This window comes from Xyrauchen texanus, chromosome 1, assembly GCF_025860055.1.
Source record: "Xyrauchen texanus isolate HMW12.3.18 chromosome 1, RBS_HiC_50CHRs, whole genome shotgun sequence".
NCBI classification, from domain to species: Eukaryota; Metazoa; Chordata; class Actinopteri; order Cypriniformes; family Catostomidae; genus Xyrauchen; species Xyrauchen texanus.
The window spans coordinates 52,400,403-52,424,207 of record NC_068276.1 but is presented as its reverse complement, the minus strand read 5'-3'; the positions used below and the strand labels follow the sequence as shown (position 1 = coordinate 52,424,207).

General features: G+C 37.7%; 1 protein-coding gene across 2 annotated transcripts in view; it reads right to left on the bottom strand.

Moving 5' to 3' along the window:
• Positions 1–23,805, bottom strand: part of LOC127650487 (DENN domain-containing protein 4C-like) — an 84,849-nt gene that overhangs the window by 12,047 nt on the left and 48,997 nt on the right. Inside the window, exons 10-24 of one of the 2 annotated variants that reach the window (XM_052135930.1) lie at positions 22,869–23,044; positions 22,661–22,761; positions 21,057–21,275; positions 18,166–18,311; positions 17,571–17,609; positions 16,473–16,603; positions 13,201–13,333; positions 10,169–10,375; positions 8,042–8,170; positions 6,747–6,894; positions 4,241–4,372; positions 3,907–4,041; positions 1,300–2,414; positions 754–943; positions 403–509 (exon numbers count right to left, since the gene is read on the bottom strand). In XM_052135930.1, the coding sequence (XP_051991890.1) occupies positions 403–509; positions 754–943; positions 1,300–2,414; positions 3,907–4,041; positions 4,241–4,372; positions 6,747–6,894; positions 8,042–8,170; positions 10,169–10,375; positions 13,201–13,333; positions 16,473–16,603; positions 17,571–17,609; positions 18,166–18,311; positions 21,057–21,275; positions 22,661–22,761; positions 22,869–23,044 (3,108 nt within the window). The remainder of the gene's footprint in view (positions 1–402; positions 510–753; positions 944–1,299; positions 2,415–3,906; positions 4,042–4,240; positions 4,373–6,746; positions 6,895–8,041; positions 8,171–10,168; positions 10,376–13,200; positions 13,334–16,472; positions 16,604–17,570; positions 17,610–18,165; positions 18,312–21,056; positions 21,276–22,660; positions 22,762–22,868; positions 23,045–23,805) is intronic. The other variant, XM_052135939.1, reaches the window with a different exon arrangement.

Here is a 23,805-nt window from a genome sequence, read left to right as displayed (position 1 = left end):
GCCAAGTGCAGGCAAGATGGAGAAGTTAAAGTTTCTGTGAGCGATTTCACTGTTCTATATGATCTGTCTGTAGCCACATAGATGAAAACAATAAAACATTATGCATGGAAAAGAAGGAAGCATTCAGCAATCTGAGTGAGTCTGATTCATAAACTGATTGATCGTTCATCTTGTTAATGATTTGGTGCAATGGGCACTGCTGCAGTTTGTATAAAAAACACTCTTCCCTGCAAAATGTAAATTTTTATTAATAAAACAAATTAATTCATTGTCAAATCACAGGCAATATGGCTAGTCTGTGATCCAAATTTACATAAGATATGGCATGTTTGGTTGGGGCTTAACTGAGAGTAATTTATTCAGCAGTGATATTCTGCCATCAGCAGGAGCCGCTGTTCTCACCTCTAAAGCGCAATTCTGGTAAATGCTGGAGGTGCTGGCATGATTTGAGGAACTGTGTTCAGACCTTTCAGAGTCTGCGCCTCTCATAGACCGGCTTGGAGTCAAAGCTGTGGAAACAGAGAGAGAGAGAGAAACTGTATTCCAATAGAGGAACAGAGAGTACAGACTGATAAAATAGCAATGACGTCTTAAAAGTACATTTTGTCACTAGAAAATTCTAGCTATTTTATAATCCACATTTGGCTGGACAATCAAAACGTTTAGAGCATGATGCAGTTACTGGCGTTTTAGCTTTGTAGGTCAGTTCTGTGTTGATGTATAAAGAATGGGTGCTTTTATTTGTATGCTCACGTATTGGCAGCTGACCACGGCCGGTATCACTGCTCCCGCTGCTGCTACCCAGGCTGGTGTTGCTGCGTGTGAGCCCGTTTGATGCCAGGCTGGGCATTAGGCCTCTTGGGGTGTCTGTTGTTCCCTCAGAGGACAGAAACTGTTCTTCCAGCCTGGCTGGGAAACTGTCTCTGGGCTGGGAATTCTCCTCCTGAATCCCACATACATTCAAAATATACAGTAGTCAAGACTGGCATAAGTACAAAATTTACAAAGAGTTGAATTGCTTACGCTTTAAACAGTAATGCATGGCAGTTATTTTTCACTGTTGTCCTCAATACTTCAATAAAGTTTGAACTTCATTAAAGGTACTTTTATGCGTATAGTCGGCAAGTGTGACACCCTGTTGACACCCCGAGTTGTTTTAAATCTGCTAAGGTAGCACTGGCTTTTTTGACATGGCTGCCATAACTAAGTCAAAGTAAAATATACTGATTTGGTTTGTCTGCATCATCATCATCTCTGTTCATGAAATTTCCCATGAAAGCCAATCAGACTTTCACTCACCTCATCATCAGAGTAGGAATAAGCTGAGGCCACCGCATCCCACATCTTACTGGCCACATTGGCTGCCTGCTTCATGCCTGATTTCAGCATATCAACTTTAGGTCCCGACAGCAGTGAGTCCATCTTGATTCCTGATATGGAGTTGATGACAGATCCCAATGAGCTGCTCTGTGACGACTTCACAAGTGCGGTCAGCGACGATGACCTTTGACCTGCAGAGCCCGGGGTCTTGGGTGACTTGACGGCGAAGGTCTTTGAGCGGGTCACGGCAGGGCTTCGTTTCGGAGTCTCTGTTAAACTAGGTCCTTTGACAGGGCCGGCTGGTAGGCTCGATCTCCTTTCCAAAGGCTGCTTAACTGCTGGCGAATCTGGACAGTCACCCAAGTCACGGTTTGCCCCCTGTTGCAACTCCATGCTGGGAGATTTTGCACCCAGTGGACTCTTTAAGCTCATGTACATCTCGATTTCATCTGCAAGTTTCCTGGATACCACAGCTGGAAAGGGGCGCGTGGACTCCTGGCTTTGAATCGAGGCTGCGTCCTCCGTTTCCGAAGCGAAGACCGAGAGAGGATCCGCCCCCATCTCAACATCCTCCCTCTCCACTGTTTTAGAGGAGGTGGAGCCAATGCTTATGCTCCGCTCAACTCCTTCAATCCCTGGGGGTGTCGTCACCTCCACTGAATCTCCCTCTTTTCTTTGTTCCTCCACTTTATTCTTCCCATGTCCCTCAGAATTTGTCCCGTGATCCATTTGCTGCTTATATTCAAGTTCCTCCTCCATGAGGGTGGGGCTTAGCATGGACTCCGCCTTTAACTCCTTAAAGGGAGGGACAGTTGCAGAAGGTGGAGGGGTGAGGCTGCCAGGGAAAGCAGCAGCGAGGATTTTTGCATCAGCGCCCATATGATCTACGCTGATCTCCAGACTGCCCTTTTTTTGCAGCATGCCTGCTTTGCTTTCTGCACTGAAACTGCAGCTGCGCTCCGCAAACGCTTTCACTCTCTGCTGCTGTGCAGTTTGACAGACAGAATCTGGGTTTGTGGAATCATCCTCCACAGGCAGGGCTATATCTTCACTCTTTTTGCGGGGCATGAAGAGCTTGCCTGTGCTAACACCTGCTGGAGATGTAAAAGAGAGTGAGAAACATATTAATGATTCCACGATGACAGCTCTTAAAGGAATAGTTCAATCAAAAATGAAAATTCTCTCATTAATTACTCACCTTCATTCCATTCCAGATGTGCATGATTTCTTTCTTCAGCTGAACACAAACACATTTTTTAAAGACTATCTCAGCTCAGCAGGTCAGTGAATGGTGACCATATTTTGAAGATCCAAAAGCACATAAAGGCAAAATAAAATGTATTCATAAGACTCCAGTGGTTAAATCAATATCTTCAGAATCTATATGATAGTCAGTGAGAAACATCAATATTTAAGTAATTTTTTACTATCAATCTCCACATTCACCTTCTTCTTTTGTTTCTGGTGATTCACATTCTTAATGCATATCGCCACCTACTGGGCAGGGAGGAGAATATATAGTAATAAAGGACTTAAATATTGATCTGTTTTTCACCCAGACTTATCATTTCACTTCTAAAGACATGGTGCCTTTATGTGCTTTTTGGAGCTATAAAATTTTTGTCACCATTCAATTGCATTATGAAAACCTACAGAGCTGAAATATTCTTCTAAAAATCTTTGTTGGAGTTCTGCTGATATGGGATGGCATGAGAGTCAATAAATGATGAGAGAATTTTCACTTTTGAGTTAACAATCCCTTTAAACAACAATATGTCTTATATTGTGTCCCATTTAATGCAGAAAGTCAGAACTTTCCACTTGCAGGGTTCCCACACCATTTTCCCAATGAATTTCCATGAATTGTCCATGACTTTCCCAGTTGTTTGGATTGCTTGATAAGGATTTTTTTTAAAATAACTAAAGAGACCACACTCACATAGTAAAATTTTCATCCAAAGAAATGTTTTGGAACATTTCTATGGCTGGACATCCCTAAAGTGCAATAGAATGGCACTTGAAGTTGGACTTCCAACTTTGCAAGTTGCAAAAATTCACAACTTGTAAATTGTAAAAGTACTGTTCAACTAAAAACATTAAAGAAGTACTTGAAGTTTCACGGTTAAGGCAAACTATCACTTTTAAGCAAAAAAGATGAATTAATGAATCAAAGTTACTTTATTCCAGTATTTTACAATAAAAACCGTTTAGAAAACATTTACATAGACAGGTGTGTAAAACACGAAATATTTTGTTCAGAATTCTGCACTTGCAAAACAAATGTTAGCACTGCTATTTTATTTCTTTATACGTTATCTTCAGAGCTTCAGACAACAGAGCATTTTATAGATGGAAATAAACTAGGAATATCTCATATCCGACATTGGATGAAACAGCACTTAAAATTAATAAAATGCTACGTTGGGAGAAAACGTATACACCAATAACATCTGAATACAATATAGATGTCTACTGTATATGGAATAAATGGACTTTATTCAGACAAACAAAAATCTTCCTTGTTTAATCAGACTAAAGAATATTGTTAAAGGTAAAAATTCTTAAGTGCCCTTTTCAGTGACTGACCGGTTTCTCTGCCTGCATTGCTGTCAAAACTCCCAGTGGACAGTTTAACAATGCTGGCAGGAAGCGCCATCTCAGCAGGACTGGACGGCTCCGTCACAGCTACAACACTGTCCACAGAGCTAGCGATATCTTCCCCTTTGAAAGAGATAAATGGAGATACCAATCTCAGAAAATTGATCATAGCCTACCGTTAGCAGAGCACAATGTAGAATAAACTATGTATAAAACCTACATAACTATATATATTAATGAAACTGTAATTTAAGATTAGTCAAATTACTAAGCAAAAAATACAACCAATTAAATGGTGAAGTACAACAATAGATTCCAGTACCATTCTGTTGGGCCTTGCTGGCTTTGCTGCTGCTGGTGTGGTCACTGGAGAGGGGAGCAGAGGCTATAGGAGCATCTGTGGGGTCCTGGGGCAGCTCGTCCTTAGATCCATAACCCTGATCAGACTGACCACCTTAAGAGACATGAGACATGCTTGGTCCAAAATATTCAGTGGGGTCCAAAATCTGGGAATCTAAACCTAGAATTTCACATTTACATTTAAACAAAGTTTTCGGATTTTGAAAAAAAACAAAAAAAAACTTATAAAATGATGAATCAATATTTAAGAATCTACACTATCCAGGTCACTAATCAAATATGTGACATTGACCAAGTCAACTCCTATGCACAAAAGGACAGATTTGCTTTCTTCTACTACACAAGACACTCTTTGGATCATTCTTAAATCATGCTGGATAACATGGATCATTATGTTTTGGACAAACTTGTGGAGTTCATGCCATCATTTAAGAAAAAGGGGGACACACGAAGACATTCTGAAATTTGTAATCAACTTAAATTAATTCAAGTTTGATTCAACTTTTCACCCAAACTTTTATGGTGATAATACTGTATAATTTGTTAGATTTTAGGATTCCAATGTAAGCAATAACTTAAATGTTGTTTTATAATAAATACAAGTTTTTTTTTAATTATTACTGTGGTGTCTAAAGACCACAGAGATATAGGATCCAAACAAACCACAGACAGTCAGCATGTGCAGTGTACCTCCTACTCAAGTGTAAGCAGTACTGCTCAGTACTGCCAGTTCTCGTGTGTCCCACATGCCAACACAATTACTGAATAAGAATGAAGCAGGGGAGATGAGTCGTGAATGATCCACCTGTGCTTAACACCTGTCTTGTGTTTCAGTGAGGAGTGATAGGGGCTTTTAAGGAGAGGAGACAGCAGCAGTGGAGAGAGAGAGCCCAGCTGAGAAGCTGTTTGTGAGTGTTGTTCCGTTTTAGATATTTGAGTTTTTATGCAAAGATATATCGTTTTGCATTTAAGCAAACGTATTGAATGTGTCATTCAATAAAAGTGACATTCCTGAATTGGAATCACCATCTCCTGCTTCCTCATTCCTTAAACCTCATTTCACTGGTTCCAAAACCCAGGATTGAGGGAGATGGAGTCCTCGCTGTCTGCGGACATCATCAAGGCCCTCGCTGGCATCCACCAGACTCAACACCCAGGCCCACCTAGAGCTTAGAGTCGAACAGGAGCAACATTTCAAGGTGCTCCTACAAGCCCAGGCAGAGGACCGGCAGGTGTTCCAGAGCTTGCTGCCACGTGGTACTCCATCAGCAACACCGGTCGTAAGACCCCACCACAGATCACCCATGGCCAAGATGGGTCCCCAGAATGACCCCCGAAGCTTTCATTGAGCTGTTCAAGCAGGCCCCTGAGGGGTCGGGCTGGCCGAATACAAAAAAAGGCAGTGTGGAAGGAATTGAGGTCTATGCTTGACATGGGGTAATAGAATAATCCCACAGTGATTGGGTCAGTATGGTAGCCTTAGTCGCTAAGAGTGACGGGTCAGTCTGGTTTTGTGTGGATTACAGAAAACTTGATGCGTACCTAATGCCTCGCATTGACAACCTGCTCGATTGGTTGGGTGTGGCTCGTTTTTATTCGACACTGGATTTAACAAAGGGGTATTGACAGATTCCCTTGACTCCCATGTCCTGAGAAAAAAACGTCTTTTCCAATCCATTCGGTTTACACCAATTCGTTACTCTTCCATTCGGTTTGTTTGGGATCCCGGAGACGTTACAGTGACTCATGGTCAAAGTCCTTCGCCCACACACTGCGTATGCCGCTGCCTACCTGGATGATATCATCATCTATTAATTATCCTATTAATAACTTTTGTATTCCACAGAGAAAATAAATTTCTGTCAACATTCACTCTTCCTTTGTGTTGTTCCAAACCCATATGACTTACTTTCTTCTTTGGAACACAAAAGATGTTTCACAGAATATTCAGTCTCAGTCAATGTTCACCAGCACACCAGTATCCCATGTTAGTGACCAGCAGCACTGGTCTTTTCAATAGCAAAGCCAGCATTTCCCAAAACATGAGCACTGTGGCACTTTCACATTTGTAGAGAAAAGAAAAAAGGAAATAGCAATCTGTTTGAACATTGCTGGCTCTTTAAAACAGAGCCCATGTCTGCAGTCTATGGATTTTTTTTAAGGAAGTTTTTAGTCTTCAGTCATCGTCAGACCATTTGAACTTATAATGAAAGGGGCAAAACCTAAGACAAATTCCATTCTAATCCTTTAGGATGAGGATTTTTGTGTAAGAAATAAACCCAGACAGGGTGCTCAGAGCATGACACTAGCACAATGTAGGAGATTGGTTGACATTGGGACAACGGTCAGTTATCCGGTTTAGCGGTCATTATACAAAATGAAAGATGCTTTGATTGACCAATCAGAATCAAGTCTTCCAGAGAGCTGTTTGATAAACATATTTCTACATCTGTGGTAGGAACACAAACCTGTAGTTATCAGAGAAGGTCCTTTATGTGGAGCTGTCCCACGCAGTGCTTGTTTAAACTGCACCACTCCTCGTACCAAGTTCCTCATTTTGGTCCACATGAATATTCCACTGCGGTTCCTACTCGGCCAGGGACTTTCCAGAACAGCCTGGACAAAACACAGTCAATCAGGTCAACAAGACAACATGCATCTTCCATGGCAACACATTTGTCTTAAATGTTCCCCTTCATTGGATCAACAAATCCTATACTATTATGATGGGAAATATGCCAATAAATATTTATATAGTTAAGTGAGAATGAAGTCTAAAAAGCTTTTTCATTTGTGTGACCTCATGGAAGAATCCCATTAGGCAATGAACAATCAAGATTTTTTATCTGCACCTTAGTAGTATGTTCAACTAATGTATCTGTTAATAAATCACAAGTTGGGAGTTATTATGCATTCAAGAGCAGAGCACTAGAGGGTATCCCTACAATTAACTCTCTTATTTGCCTTTTAATCCAATTTAAATCAGTTTCTTCAATGACTGAGTCACCTGGAGCTTGGAAAAAGCTTTAAGTACAGCTTAAAACCATAAAACAAAATGTTTGACAGATACAGATCAACTGTTTTCACAAGCTCTTTCAGTATATTATTACAGGTATGGTGCACACAACAGTGTAATACAGATAATGCTATTAGCTAATAAGAGCAAATTTTGTAAAAAAAAATAAAAAAACACTCTCAATATATATATGATTAAATCACACACAGTTAACAGAAATAATAGAAGATAACATTTATTTGGGTGTAATATTATGGTTTCATATACATTTTGAGATATTATGCACATGCATTTGACACTATATACAGTATAATGTGAAGTATTCCCAGACTTTTTGACCAATTCGTTAGTTTATAATTTAGACCAATTTAAAATAGGTTCTGCGATTCATTGAAAAGAACATTCTCAAAAGAACAATTTGCTCACAAACAGGACATCACTATGGCTTGCAAGCTATTCTACTCAACATAAAATATATTTTAATCAAATATAGCTAATCAAATATTTTAAAGCAGAGCATAACTACTGTAGAAAAATATTTATTCACTATAAAAATATCCATGACTTTTAAGATTTTAATAATTTCCATGACATTTCCAGGCCTGGAAAAACTATTTTAAAATGACCTGATATTTCCCGGTTTTCCAGGAGCGTGGGATACGTGCTTTGCAGTATCAGTATGTGAGAGTATTGTACTGTTGTCTTCACAGGTATTAATAATGCATTGTAAGTGTTCTGGGGCACTACCTTGTTGTAGTATCCGTAAGTAATAGCGTTGGGTTGAACTCCAGCCTTTTTCATCTCCATTAAGACACGCACAGCCATGACTGGCATCCCCCACAGACCACACAACTGCATCACCACACGGTAACACACCTGTTAAACACATCAACTGTAGGGTCACACAGAGGTCTACAGACATGAGTAATTCTATTCAACTTCAGAAATACATAAAGGATACAATAGGGATGCCAATTTAAACTTCATTTTATAAATAAGGTGAACAAGGAAAGCTCAACTACAGTCTCATCTTTCCATAACCCCATTTACACCTTATATTAAAATATATCTTCGGTGATGTGATCAGAAGTGGACAGCACAAAATACAGGTGTAAATATGGTATGATGTGTCTTCTTACGCAAACCAACTTTAGAGGTGGTCAGGGATACATCTGGTGATACCACATCGAGTACAAAATGTAACATTCGCCAAGTGCTGAATAAGAGTATAAAAGTGTCTCTAGCAAGAAACTAAAATGCAGTTTGGCCTATAACTTAGGAATAGGAACAGTAACACAATAATACATGGTTTACTGTTAATATAATTGTAAAGAATAATAAGCTGACACTCACTGATGTGACATAAGTGATTCAAATAAACCATATACAAACGGTGTGCACCTTTTTTCATAGTGGAACTCCATGAAGTGACATATATGTGAAATACTCCTCACATAAAGCCACCAAAATGAAAATATGATAAATGTACGCACTACTGGCAGGTGTGTCAAAAAGTCTACATTTTAAGATGTGCAATTTTAAAGGGATAGTTCACCCAAAAATGAAATTCTCTCAGAATGTACTCACCCTCATGCCATCCCAGATGTGTATGACTTTCTTTCCTCTGCAGAACACAAATCAAGATTTTCAGAAGAATATTTCAGCTCTGTAGGTCCGTACAATGCAAGTGAATCATGGTCAGAAATTTGAAGATCCGAAAAGCATATAAAGGCAGCATAAAATTAATCAATAAGACTCCAGTGGATAAATCCATATCTTCAGAAGCAATATAATAGGTGTAGGTGAGAAACATCGATGTTTAATTCCTTTTTTACTATAAATTTCCACTTTTACTTTCACATTCTTCTTATTTTTGTTTTTGTCCATTTGCATTCTTTGTGCATATCACCACCTACTGGGCAGGTAGGAGAATTATTGTAAAATTATAGGAAGAATTATTGTAGAAAAAGGACTTAAATATTGTATTGCTTATGAAGACGTGGATTTATCCACTGGAGTCGTATGGATTACTTTTACTGCTGTCTTAATGTCCTTTTTGGAGCATCAACGTTCTGGCAACCATTCACTTGCATTGCATGGACCTGCAGAGCTGAGATATTCTTCTAAAATCTTTGTGTTCTGCAGAATATAAAGTCATACACATCTGGAATGGCATGAGGGTGAGTAAATGATAAGAGGATTTTAATTTTTAGCTGAAGTCATCGTTATCTTTTGCTGTCTCTGTTCAATTGAACACCATCCGACTCCATCTGCAATTTTGCACATTTCTGTAATATCTATCCTAATTTTTTTGCTATTGTATTTAATTTCTTGTCACTTCTACCTGGTTGCTACCCCAATAACTGCTATGTCCATATATAGTATAAGCTTATCTGCTGGATACAATGTCATAGTATGTTATGTTTACATTCACAGCATTTTCTATTATATTGTAATATTTTGCACTACCTGTTTCATCTGACACTTTCACACTAGAACTATGTACTGGTCGGTGCTGCACTGCCACTTACTGTGCCTTTTGTCCTGTTTTAGCGATTATTGTACCATCTTGTACTGTTTGCAAACGTTTGCACATGCACTGTGTTGAAATGTGTAGGTCTTTTAGTTCTGTATAGTCTCATGTAGTTCAGTGTTTGTTTTAAGTTGTTTCATGTTGTTTTTATGTAGCACCATGGTCCTGGAGAAATGTTGTTTCGTTTCACTGTGTACTGTACTTGCTGTATATGGTTGAAATGACAATAAAACCCACTTGACTTGACTTTTGTCCCTTCATGCAATCCCAGACTCAATGATTTTGAGAGCTGGGCTCTGTGAGGTCCCCCCACATACACACAAACACTGAAATGCACCCACCTCATCGAGCACCTCCACCTCAGAGCTCCTCATCTTGAGCAGAACGTTGAAGGCCTGCTGCATAGCTCTGGGTTTGGACTGTGCTATGCGCATGCCAGCAGGAAGACAGATAAACCACAGACTGTAGCAGTGACTGAAAAGACACTTCGCCCACATTGGTGGATTGGAGTAGAAACGCTTTGCCAACTTGTAGGCCATTTTGATTTCCTTTGTGGAACAAAAAGTAAAATTAGAATCACAAAAGGGACACTGACAGGCATATTCTGTTAAAACAACTTTCAGGTCCAAGACAAAAATATGCTGAAAAACCTGACAAATTAAAAAAAACTTTTGTTCCATTTGTTCATCTGAGCAGTATTTTCCCAAAAAACACTCTTGGACATTTCAGCCAAAATTGAAAATTCTGTCAAAGTCTACTATTATGGTACTTTTTGTCCTTTTTGGAGCTTGAACTTCACCTTCCACTAGAAAAGAACAGCTGCAAAACACGTGCGGGTGAGTAGGTGATGACCTATGTGGCTCTTGTTGGTATATTGTACTGTAAAACAGTCAAGGATTTTTTACACTACAGTAGCAAGAAGAACGTGTTTTGCTTCATAGTTGTTACTAGATTGTACATTTTAGCATGTTTGAAACCCTGTAACGGTCATTCAGTATCCAGTAACAGATCTACTTGTTTTACCATTTTAATTTTGGGTGAACTGTCCCTTTTAAGCACTTATGTAGATTTTCAGGACAATCCACATTTGCTCTCTTTTAATATGAGTTCTTTTCAGTCACATCTGACCTTACACATAAAGCATTCAATTCAATCATCCATGAGGCTTCTGTGTACTTTAGATTGTAATATATGATCTAGCTATTTGCCTTGTGTGAGTGTGCACTTTTTCATGAATTGAATAGAACCCAACCCCTTTTATCCAGCACACTGTATCAATGACCAATAAATAACTTAATAGGTTCAGGAACAAACAGTGCTTGTAGAGTATGTACACTTCATACCCATGTAGAGTACAACAATATCATGCAATTCCACCCTGTCATGTGAATATATATATGTTTCTATGTGTGCAAAAAGGGGTCAGACTACAGCTGAAAACTGGCCTACATTTGCATGTTCTTCCTTCCTTAAATAAGCATTCATTGTGTTTGTATTCTCTTCCTTATAACAATGTACAAAGGAGACTTTCAGCAACGGGGAAGATGAAGAGCACCAAATAAGAAAATAAATATATTTTCAGATCAATGCTTGTTTAAAGCACGGCCTGTTTCAAGTAATGTTCCCTAGTGTTGAACTCTGAAATCTGCAGAGGTGTGCATGGCACGTGTACGTTTGTTTGTTTGTTTGTTTTCCGTCAAGCCGGTGTACAAAATGTCTTACATGTCGACATAACACTAGGGTTTCTCCAAAGCACACTCAACCACAGAAACAGCAACAGCTGTGTTTGGGGAAGTTACAGTGTGCCTGGTCTAAGATCAGCTGACCTGATTTTAGTTTACATTTTAACCATTACATGCAAAGCACAAGAGCAAAGTGCTGCTTGACACAAATGAGTCAGCAGTTTTGAATTAAGCCTTCAAAGTTTCTCCAGTCAAGACAAATTTAATACACGTTGAGCGTAGCACTCCTCACACACTCTGACTCTGAGTGCTTTCTTGTAGAGAGTGAATCAATGGCCAGTAAGTGTCAAATTACTAAAGGGATGATTCTGGGGTTTTTCCAACTAACTTTATGATCATAGAGGCCTAAAAAAGGAATTCTTGAGCACTGTCAATCTTAAATAGCATGCAAGATTAGAACTTGTGCCCAAATAGTAGTATTTTCAAATTAGCAAGACAAAGGTGCCTGGATATCCAATACTTACATTGGAATTGTGGATTTTTTTAACTGTGCATCTATGCATGTTTTTTTTCTCCCCCAGACAATATTAGAAATCATACCTTAAGGAAGAGGAGAAGCTTGTATTGGGTCTCTATTACTTTTTAGATTGAGTAAAAGTTTCTGAACAAATGAAAATAATTGTTTTAATAAATTTACCTAAGATTTAAGCATCATTTTAATTAGCTAGATGCTAGTGCTTTTATGTTAACTCAAACTCTAACTAACTCTTTTGCAACACACTCAAAAGTACGTAAAACCTAAAAGTTCAGAAAAGAAAAGGAACATTTCATTTTAAGGTAACAGGTTTAGCTAGATGCTAGTGCTTACATGCTAACGCAAACAAAGCACATCAGAGGGGTTTGTGGTATCAAGGCGCAATTTTATGAAATGTAGCAAGTCCCATAATGGCATATACTTTTGCTTCACGCTTAAAAGTATCTACAACCTAAACGTTAAAAAAAAGAAAAAAAAAAAAGGAAAAATTTATTTAAAGGTAATGGTTTTAGCTAGATGCTAGTGCTTATATATTAATGCAAACAATGCAAGTCAAAGGGGTCAGTGGTATGCAATTTTATGATGAGGTAGTAATCCTATTACTGGCATACTCTTTTGCTACACACTAAAAAGTGTGAAAAACAAAAAAATTAAGAGGTAATATGTTTCGCTACATGCTAGTCCTTCTATGCTAACACAATCAGTATGTGACAAAGGGGTCTGTGGTAACACGATGCAATTTTATGGTGTGGTAGTCCCATTACTGGCATACTCTTTTGCTACACACTGAAAAGTATGTAAAACCTGCAAGTCCAGAAAAGGAAAAATCTATTTAAAGGTAATGGGTTTAGCTAGATGCTAGTGTTTACATGCTAAAGCAAACAGCACATATCAAAGGGGCTGTGGTATCAAGACAATTTTATGATGTGGTAGTAAGTACCATTACTGGCATGCTCTTTTGATACACACATTTAAAAATATTGACTTTCCCAACTACAGCGAAGTACATAGTTTTAGTGCAGAGTGTACTGTAGGCGAATTGGGACGTAGCCTCAATTTGGACCAGATGAAATGACATACCAATATTTCTAGTAATGTGGTGGATGAAAACATCCAAAACATGTGAATGTTACATGGGCATGATGAGGCACCTTACCTGTTTGGTTCTCTTGGCCAGCAGGGCAGGGCTACTGGACACACTGGCCCCTGCAGCTCCAGTGCTCAGCGCTGGCCTCAGCTCTTGCGGACGATCAAACAACTCCAACCGCAAACAAGGGAAATTCTTATAACTGTGGGGTGAAAAATAGGGAATAGGAAATGTTATAAAAAATATAGTGCAAAACACAATATGGGAAATATTTCCCCTAAGAGAAACTTTTTTCCATAGGGTTTTCAAAACAATTCTTCATAAGAGTTCTAAATAATGAATCAAACCAACCATCTTCGAGGTGAATCATAACATAACAAACTTTGATGTAAAGCAAAAAAGTATCTGAAAATTAGACAAAAGGCAAAGGTACAAGACTGTGTTGTTAACGTCTTTAATGAGGGAATGAACTACGACCCTATGAAGCACTGCAAATTACGTAATCAAATTAAAAATGATAGAAAAATCTATATTGATTTAAAGTTCACGATATTGATTAATCACGATCATCAGTTAAAGCAATAAACACAATGAACAATATTTTAACAGCAATTATTAATCTTGGTTAATGTTAATTTCTAAAATAAATTGTACATCTCAAGTTGTATACGTTAAAATTATTATGAACTAACATGAACAAACAATTAGCAAAAAAGAATTTGAGAACTTAACATGAACTAAGATTAATAAATGTGCTAAAATTTCCAGTTATTTCACAATACCCAATGCATTAACAAATATAAGGGATTCAAACATAATTGTAAAGTGATACCAACTGAATTCATAGATACAAGACTGTAGAAACTCATACAAGACAGTAGAAACTTATTATCCAACATCCATTACACAATGCACATGATACACAAATAAGCAGTGCATGTGTTGTAGTGCATAATCTAAGAGGGAAAATATAATAATAGCAATGTACAGACATAAAGGTCTTCATATAATATGTACTTAAAAGGGCTATGAACTCACTGATGCTTCAGAGCATCCAATAGTACTATAGATGTTATGAGGTGCCATCTAGTTCAGTGTGAATGTGAGAAGAAAATAAATTGATTGGGAGTGTTTTGTGTATGTGAAAGGTAAAGTTAACCAAAGTAGAGTTACAACAACAACCTCTTACATTAGATAAATAGGAGCTTGGTTGTTGTACACTATGGGTTTTTGTTGTGCACTGTGTGGACTACATCTTTATGTTCAACAGATTGGCTGGATTTCGATTTTTTGGGCTTTGATAGTGTTCTTCATTGTGGACAGAATTTGCATTCTGCAGACTCAAAAGTTCAATAATGAAAAAGTCCCCATGTCTACTTGCCTCACCAATAAATAACAATGCCAACACAATACAAAATAGTGCTTGAAAAAATGTTGGTCTGCTGAATGGCCTACATTACATAAAGTGACTGCAGAAAAACAGGTTCTGTGAAGACTGGCTGGGCTAAAGTGCTGCTGTCAGGGTCGGGGGGGTGAAAAACAAAAAGAGTGGAGAGACAGGCAGAGAAAAGAAAGACCGAGAGATGCCCATTATAGAACAAACAGTGCCAGCGGAGAGAAAAGTGCTTGGCACCTGCTCCAACAGCCCCGAGTGTTGGGCTCTGACTCAAGGCTGGACTGTGAATAACAGGCAGAATGGAAATAGATGACGCTGGTCTTGTGCTAAAGGATAAAGACGCTTCAGATGCGATTAGGGCAGAGGGAGGTGTAGGGTGGGTGAGAATAGCAGCCAGATAAAGTGGGTGTGGACAGAGAAGTTGAACAAGTTGCACTGAAAAGAAGCAACTAGAGTTTCAAATTGAGGGTATTATTACAGTCAATTATAGTCATTTATCTTGTTCTCCTAATTTACTTGATGTTTTATTGTTTGGCCACAGTAATCATTATTTAATTAGTGCAAACAGATCCAGTAATCCCATAAATTTTTACAATCTTGACTGTATTATGCCACAGATGCTTTCGATTGAGCTTAACTTGTATTGAACCTGGAACGATCTCTTAATACTGACTGCTTACTTGCTTTGAATGACTAATTGGCAAACTTGAAGCAAAGTATACTTAAAAGAGAGATACGTAAAAAGGTACGCCAAGGAATAGTTCACCCCAAAAATCATCATTTACTCACCCTCATGCCATCTCAGATGTGTATTGCATTCTGCTGAACACAAACAAAGGTTTTTAGAACAATATCTCAGCTCTGTTGGTCTATTAAATGAAAGTGAATGGTGGCCAGAACTTTGAAACCACAAAAAGCACATAAATGTAACCTAAAAGTGATCCATATTCCAAATCCTTTTTTATAATAAATCTCAACCAGAAGTCTGCAGGCTAGTTTGGATGGCTATCTCAGCTGCCACATCATCAAGCACAGTCGAAGGCCATCCCAATTATGAGGATGCCTTCACCTTCAGCCTTCGTTCTGAGAGACATTGGAAGGCGGCCCATAATTTGGTGACCTTCAATCACCCACAATCCCTTGCACATGTCCCAATTTATTTAAAAAAAAATTGAGGAAAACAAGTCCTTCTGCGTGCTACTGCACGACTGTGCACTGTCCTGGTTTCTTTCTCCATTATTACAAAGAACTTGTAGAGGATCAGCACAATTTCCACATCTCTTAATGGTGGTTCCCTCTTCAAAGTTCTTGCATTGAAACCATAATGACGTAGCCACATGCACTTACTAGACCATCTCATTCTAGCCCTGAAACTGAGGAGAACCCTAACCTACAGCCTCAAAAGGTCTGGTCTAGGAAGTACTGCAGCCTTCTGATGGAGAAGAACCCTCACTTCCATATTCTTCTTCTGTTGTTTTTAGTGATTCACATTCTTCAAGCATATCGCCACCTACAGGTCGGGCTGGTCAAAGGTGGAGATTTGTATAAAAAGGACTTAAATATTGATCTGTTTATCACCAACACTTATCATTCTGCTTCTAAAGACATGCATTTAACCCCTGGAGTCTTATGAGTTAATTTATGTGCATTTGTGTGCTTTTTTGAGCTTCAAAGTTCTGGCCACCATTCACATGTATTGTATGGACCTCCAGAGCTTAGATATTCTTCTAAAAATCTTAATTTGTGTTCTGCAGAAGAAATAAAGTTATACACATCTGGGATGGTATGAGGGCAAGCAAATGATGAGATTATTTACATTTTTGGGTGACTATCCCTTTAATTCTATAAACAAAGGATTTTGTTCAATAGCATATTCGTTTCTGCTGTGGTAACGAAACATGAAATGATATGGTATTGGTTTCGAGACAACCATGTATGTGGGTACCAGTATTTTGGAGCAGGGTCAGGGCCGTCTTCTGGAGGCGGTTCGGGAGGCATGACGAAGACTGTATGCTCACTCTTCTGCGACTCATCAAGTTCCATCAACCTGGTATCCTCAAAAGACTCCCCTTCCACCTGTGCAATGCATCAACACTCTTAACATCAATATGTTAAGTCATAAGATTGTCTGTTACAAAAGTAAAGCAGGAATTTGCAGTAATGCTTTCAAACTCTAATGTGTCTGATAAAAATAATAAATGGAAATTTAAAAAGCTCACATTCTGACAAATGTGACCTGATAACCTCATTAGAAATAATGGAAAGCTTTTCTTTGCATCCTTTTGTAATAAATAATGCACTTTGGCTTGTGTTATCCATCAGCCTTCAGACAGTTCCTGGAACTTTCCATTTCTCTCTCCACATTATTCCCATTCTAAATGTGTTGAGATTAACAATGTGCCAATGTACAGCACCAAGCAGCAGATGGCAGAGTTAATTATTTACTCCACTAAACCTCAACTAAATCTGTGTATGAAGATTAACTTCCATCTGGTCTACATCTCCCTTAACTGCAGATCTAAGACCAATGTCCTGCATCACAGTCTTTAAAGAGGAAGTGTGTCATTTCTGCACCACTAGCTTCACCAAAAGGAACTGGAAAAATAATGATGTTTTCAATCAGATTTCCTAAACACAACACTGTCTATCATTGGTTGGACACACAGATAGTGCCGCACAAAACTCAAGGCATTGATTGTCAATGTTGCTGTGTCGGGCTGATCAGAATGCTCAAACAAACAGAGCAATGTTTCCAAAATGCCACAGACATTGGCACCAAGGGAAATCAACCAACAAACGGCTTACAAACGGCTCCGCATATTAAGATGGAATAGGAGAAAGTATTTAAACATACAACAAATGACACACTTTAGCTTTAAAACTCCCATTCCAAAGTAGATCTGAGGTCAATATAACCGGATAGTTTTATCATTACCTCCATCTGCAGCCATTTGGGTTTACAGTGTAAATACAAGTTGAACATGGAACATGACACAGTAATTAATGCCTTACGTAAAAGAGCTGTAATGGAAATAAAACTCACCTTTGTGCCCTTGTCCGTTCCTTTGTCGGAAGGGAAAAGCTGAAAGAGAGACACGGGGAACAAATTGAATCATAGGAAACTCTGCATCCTCTGTTCTTACCACTGGGAAATCAGCTTCCTATTAGTACTTCAGAAAAGAAAGCGCTTAACATTTGTTCATATGTTTGTTTTTTTTTGGCTTATTATAATATTCTGCTTACTATATAATAAACAGGGTTACCTAGTGCAGTTAAAGATGTGTTTGTGTGCCCCCATGTCCCCTACTTTTAGAAATACCTCCATTTTATTTCCATCATGATTATATTTAAAAGTTTCATATCTCTTTGCCTCACTGAAAATAAAAACACTGCAATCAGTTGCATAACTTCGAGATCAAATAGAAGCTTCTGCCAACCAGTGGACTCAATGAACGTGACAAGCAGTACAAAGTAATATTATTACAGCTAGTGCCCCTTCCCTGCTTTTCAGCCAATCAGAAAGGACTACATGGAGTACGTCACATGATGTAATTGATATTTATGAGCCAAATGTATCCTCTCCGAATTTGTGGAGTGATCCTTTGCTCCTATGTGTATGCATTTGTGCAACTGCTTACTTTCTCAATGCAGTCATCAAAGAAGGCCAGGCCGGTGTCTTTGTCACTGACAAAAGTACATTCTTCTATGAATCGGATGAAGATCTGAGTCTTGGTGAGCTGAGAGTAGAACTTCTGGTGAGCACGGTCTCTACTCTTCAGGAATCCTAATAAGAAAAACGACAGCTTCCGTCAGTGACTCCAATCAGTTTTAGAAGCTCACTATTTTTGCAATTACAATTATGGCCCTTTGCCCCAAAGACAATGATATTTAAAAAGAAATGTACTCAATGTAAATATTAAAACAAATGTGAGCATATTAAAGACATGTTAAAGATTATCCACCAACAAGGTGAAGTGTATATTAATTTTTTATTTAAAAATACATTCTCCTATTCCAGTTTACTATTCAAAGACAACTCTGAGGAAGCCATTCAAAGGCTGAGTCCCCCTTAAGTGTAAACACTGTGGCTCTGTAGCACTATGAAAAGATTGCTCTGTCCCGACTAGGGTGGTCACGGTACCAAGATTTCAGTAGTTGGTACAAACAGTAACAAACAAACAGTTTGTTGGTACAGCAAAATTTCATGAAAATCGATCCTAAGTTTTATACCACAATTATTTTTTAATCTGCTATTGAACACACCCCTTTAGCCTATTTAAAAAAGTTAAAACAATTGCATGTTTCCTTTAAGTGTTTCTCAGTTAAGTGAACATTGCTTTAAGCTTTTTTTTTAGGAGTATTATTTTTTCAAAATTTTACAATCCATGTTTTAAGTTTAATTAAATTTCATCATCCAAATTTTGTCTAATCAAATGTATTTGTAAAACTTTAAATGAAATGAAAATAAAACTATTACTTTTTAATAAACCATTGCATTTTTTTTTTTAAATTAAGTGCTTCAGTAAAGATCCACAGAGCATAATCTAAAACAAAACATTGGACTTATTTTGTCAAAAAAACAAAACAAAAACACAAGCAAACAAATAAACAAAAAAACAACAACAGAGCATAACATTGTAAATAAAAACGTAAGTATGGCACTCCTGCTTGTGAGATGTTGCTTAAATATAATGATAATAATAATAATAATAATGATTATTGTTATTACAGTAAATATTACATTATAATATACAGTAGTAATATATTTCTGTCGTGATTTCTTTCATTTCACATGTTAAGCTTTTATTCTGAATGGAGCTAAAATTTTGACATGAAGGTTTTTCTGTTTTCAGACGTTGGTTTTATGGTCCAGTGCAATTATTAAAGCATTTATATATTTATATAAATATATAGTCTGCACACGGAACTTTACAGTGAATGAGTGCTCTCCTCTGTCATCTACTACAACAAGCACAGTGCACGATGCTCATAAAATGTGGTGTTTTTAGCGTGAGCAGCTTCACACATTCGCTTTGAAGCACGTAGCACATGCAGACTGTATATTTATTTAATAAAATGTCATCCTTTTGTGGTTTAATAACCACACTAGGATATATCATGATTTTAAAATGATTCATTACAATTTCAGTGTAAAAGGAGTAACAGAGCACGCTTAAATAAACATGTGAGCATTTGGAAACAGTGGTGTGTCAGTTTAACAGTGTGTGGGGACCAAATTGAGTTGGTGCTCGGTAATACAGAAACACTGGTATTGTTTACATTTACTCATTTAGCAGATGCTTTTATCCAAAGTGACTTACAAATGAGGAGAACAACAGAAGTGAATCATCCTAGGGTGGCAGTAGTAACACAAGTGCAGTAATACAAGTTTCAAAATTGTTTAGAGAAGTACCCCTAGTAAGGAGGATGAAAGACCATTTGTTTGTTTGTTTTAATAAGAAGACAGTGCACTAAAGGGATTTAGTGAGAGTCAGTGGTTGTTCTGTAAGCAAGCATAAATTCTTTGAACTTAACACAAGCAACTATTGGCAGCCAGTGCAGTTTGATGAAGAGAGACGTGATGTGTGCTCTCTTGGGCTCATTGAAGACCAACATCTTTTTATTTTAGTATCGACTTGGGACCAAAGCACAGTACTTTTGACATCCCTATTCCCAACCAAACCAACATGGCAACAATGACTAAGTTTAAATGGACATCAGAAAGCTGTTAATTGTGAGAAAGCTACCAAAGACTCAAAACCGGTGTATGGCTTTACAGCATATTAGCTGTGTTCACGGCGTTCTCTATACATGCGGCTCGTTCAGTAAGCAGCATTCTACACAGGAATGTAATTTCCCCTTGATGCTTGTGCATTTTAATCTTTGTTTTCTTCCAGATATTTCAGAATTGTTGCTGTGTTTGTTTCCTTAACTTTCTATTAAGATCTGCAGCAGAATTGCACTGCAATAGTGGGGTTTCCCCCTTATGACAAACTCCAGGATTCCTCCAATGTACGAACACATTTACATGAACGTTAGGGAGATATTTTACACTGTTTTGTATAAAAAGTTTGTACTGGTATGTATAGTTTATAGTGTATGTGCTTTTCCCGCTTTACTCCCAGAAATGTTGAATTGTTTCAGCTGTGTTGACTTGTTACTGGACTCCATCCAATGATGTTTGTTATCCAGTCTGTTCAGGCACATGCGCTTTTCTCAAAAACCTGTAACAACGGCACTTATGCTTTTACAAGACCACATTAAGTCACGTTCTGTGGGAGAAACCTGGGTGTGTTAAACTGCTTTCTCTTTATGCCTTAAGCGCCGTTAGGAAATCGCCATTCTCATATACATGACATTTCAGAATGCCGAATTCTGCAAAACCCCTGGAATTTTCTTAAGTGCAAACGTGGTCAATGGCTAAAACAATGCCGTGTGTTAGGACTGTTGCAAATATGACAGTGTTTCAGTCTAAGGACAACCGGATGGGTAAATACTGACACTCATGTCTCTATATTAGAGGAGTTACCTTGCAGGTCATAGAGTGAGTCGGCAGCAGTAGCCTTCTCAGAAGGTGCCTGCGTGATGGGTTTGAGGTAGCTTCTGTAGCCCTTCAGAATGATGGCCATGAAGCGCAAGAACGTCTCCTGGATCTCCATCTCCAACTCTGTCTTCTTCTTATGCCAGGTAAAGTCAGCCTCGATAGGAGTCATCTCCACCGCCGAGCCTTCTAGTGCTGCCTGCCGAACTGTTTTAAAACAAATATGCAAACAGTTCTCACGCACCCAGAACATCTTGGAAAACATACAGGTTATATTACAACCAAAAAAAAAAAGAAATTGTAGTTTGCATAAAGAAAATGACGTTTTTTTTTTTTTTTTTTGGACAATCAAGATTTGTTTTTTTTTTACAATGTGAAAAAATATCATTCCCATCACAGAAATAGAAAAAATATATATTAAAGGAATATTCCAGTGGCATAATGTTGATTACCACAAAAATATTTCAAATAAAAAAAATTGAGGTTACAGTGAAGCACTTACAATAGAATTGAATAGGGCCAATGGTTATAGAATTAAAAAGGCAGAAATGTGAAAAGTACTTACAATAATTCTTCTGTTAAAAGTTGTATTATTTGAGCTGTAAAATTGTTTTATGGCATTACGTCATTATGACATGCACTGAAAAGCAATTTGTTTTGTTTCATGTTAAATGTGCACTAATATTTTTCCCCATTAAAAAGGTTGTACATAAAATCATGACCACTCATATGAGATGTAACTCTAGTCATTTCAGTAACCTTATAAATGCTATATTATTCTACATGGTGAAGGGGCGCCCTCATGGAGGCAGCCATTTTAGAATCATATGACCAGTAGAATACACTTAATCTCTTGTTATTGGACACTTTCACTCATTGATTAAATTAATGGCTGATTGTGAATGGTGAATTTCTACAATGGCATCTGTAAATGAAAACTATTGATTTTGAATGATGCTGCATCCACACCACTAGGTGTCACTTTAAGTCCAAGATGACACGAACAAAAAGTTACTTAGTGCATCTTTAACATGCATATTGGTTATATCTTTTGGGTATAATTCTGAAACAGTGAGTATATTTTAACGATTATGGATTGGCCCCATTCACTTTTATTGTAAGTGCCGCACTGTAAACCAGATCTCTACTTTTTTTTAGAAAAAGGAGGAATGAGTCGAAATACATTTTTATGGTAGTCAAATTATGCCACAAATGCTGTCATTTGAGCTTAACTTGTTTTGAACCAGGAGAATTCCTTAAAATGCATTGTATATCATCTATACACCATGATAGTATTCACTATTCAGCCCTTAATATATACTGATTTAATTTAAAAAATCATAGCGTCCAGGTAATAATAGTAATAAAATGCATACATCCAAAATGCATACATAATAAAATATATTTTTTAATAAAATACAATTATTCTATATTCACAGTCAATCTAATATGCTTAATTTCTTTTTGCAACATTTCTATGCAAAACAAAACAAAAAATCTCTCTTGATTTTGGGGTGAAATATGACCCAAACATATTTTTGTGAGATTCACCCATACATATACTGTAGCAGTAATAGTGAAAGAGTTCCTACCAGTGGCAAGCTGGTGATGCAGGTTTCCCAGTGAGCTGATGAGACTCTTGCATGACTTCTTTGGGAGGTTCTTCCAGTTACTGTGTCTTTTTTCATCAGACCTCAAATCAAAAACATTGCAAATATGAAAATGCAGGTGGTAGCAATTATTCAATTTGTATAATGTAAAGTAGATGGCTGTAATTCCCTAAATATTTGGACTGCTCACAAATATATAGTGTTGGTGTCCAGGTCCACACAGACTACATCAGGTGGGGGATCAAAGAGGTCAAAGTATCTAGAGTCCACGCCCACAATAAAGGGGCATGGTGCGTTCAAGACTCCAGCCAGAGACAGAGGACACAGAGGGATATACGGACACTGCCACTGGAATGGAAAGATCATCTGGAAGAAGAGAGGGAGAGATACAGTGGATATGATGATGAGGTATAATGTCTAAAAATCTGCATTCAGAATCAGTTTTCAATAATGTGATGATTTCCATAACTTTGATCCCCTTTTAGAATATAAATTCCAACTAGTTTATGGTAGTTCATCCAACAAAAAAAAACTTCTGTCATCATTTACTCAACCTCATGTCATTCTTGAAACACAAAATGAGATGTTAGATACTGGTTGCCTCAGTTACCACTCACTTTCCCTGTGTGGAAAAAAAGATGCAATGAAAGTGAATGGTGATGATGACATTCTGCCTAACATCTCCTTTTGTGTTCCACTGACGAAAGAGAGTCATACAAGTTTAGAACAACATGAGGGTAAGTAAATAATGCATTTTTTTATTTTTTATTTGGTTGAACTATCCCTTTAGGCCATATCTTTGCATTAGATTATTTTCTGACTAGTCTATCACCACAATTTTCATACAAACAGGGCATATTTACATGAATGCACTATTCTAAAACCTGATTTGCCTTCCTGTTTAGTGCCAAGACAGGTCTTAGACAGTAGACTCAACTGACATCTGAATTAAATTCAAAGTTTGGATTTAGCATGTTGCTAAGCTAACAGGGTGCTACTTTGCATCAAAATACACAGCACACACAAAAAGTGGGTAAAACGATCAATACAATTTTTTTTTAACTATTGTTCTGGGATTGGTTTCTCTGCAAAGGATGCATGCAATACTGCCTTAGAATTTGGTCAAA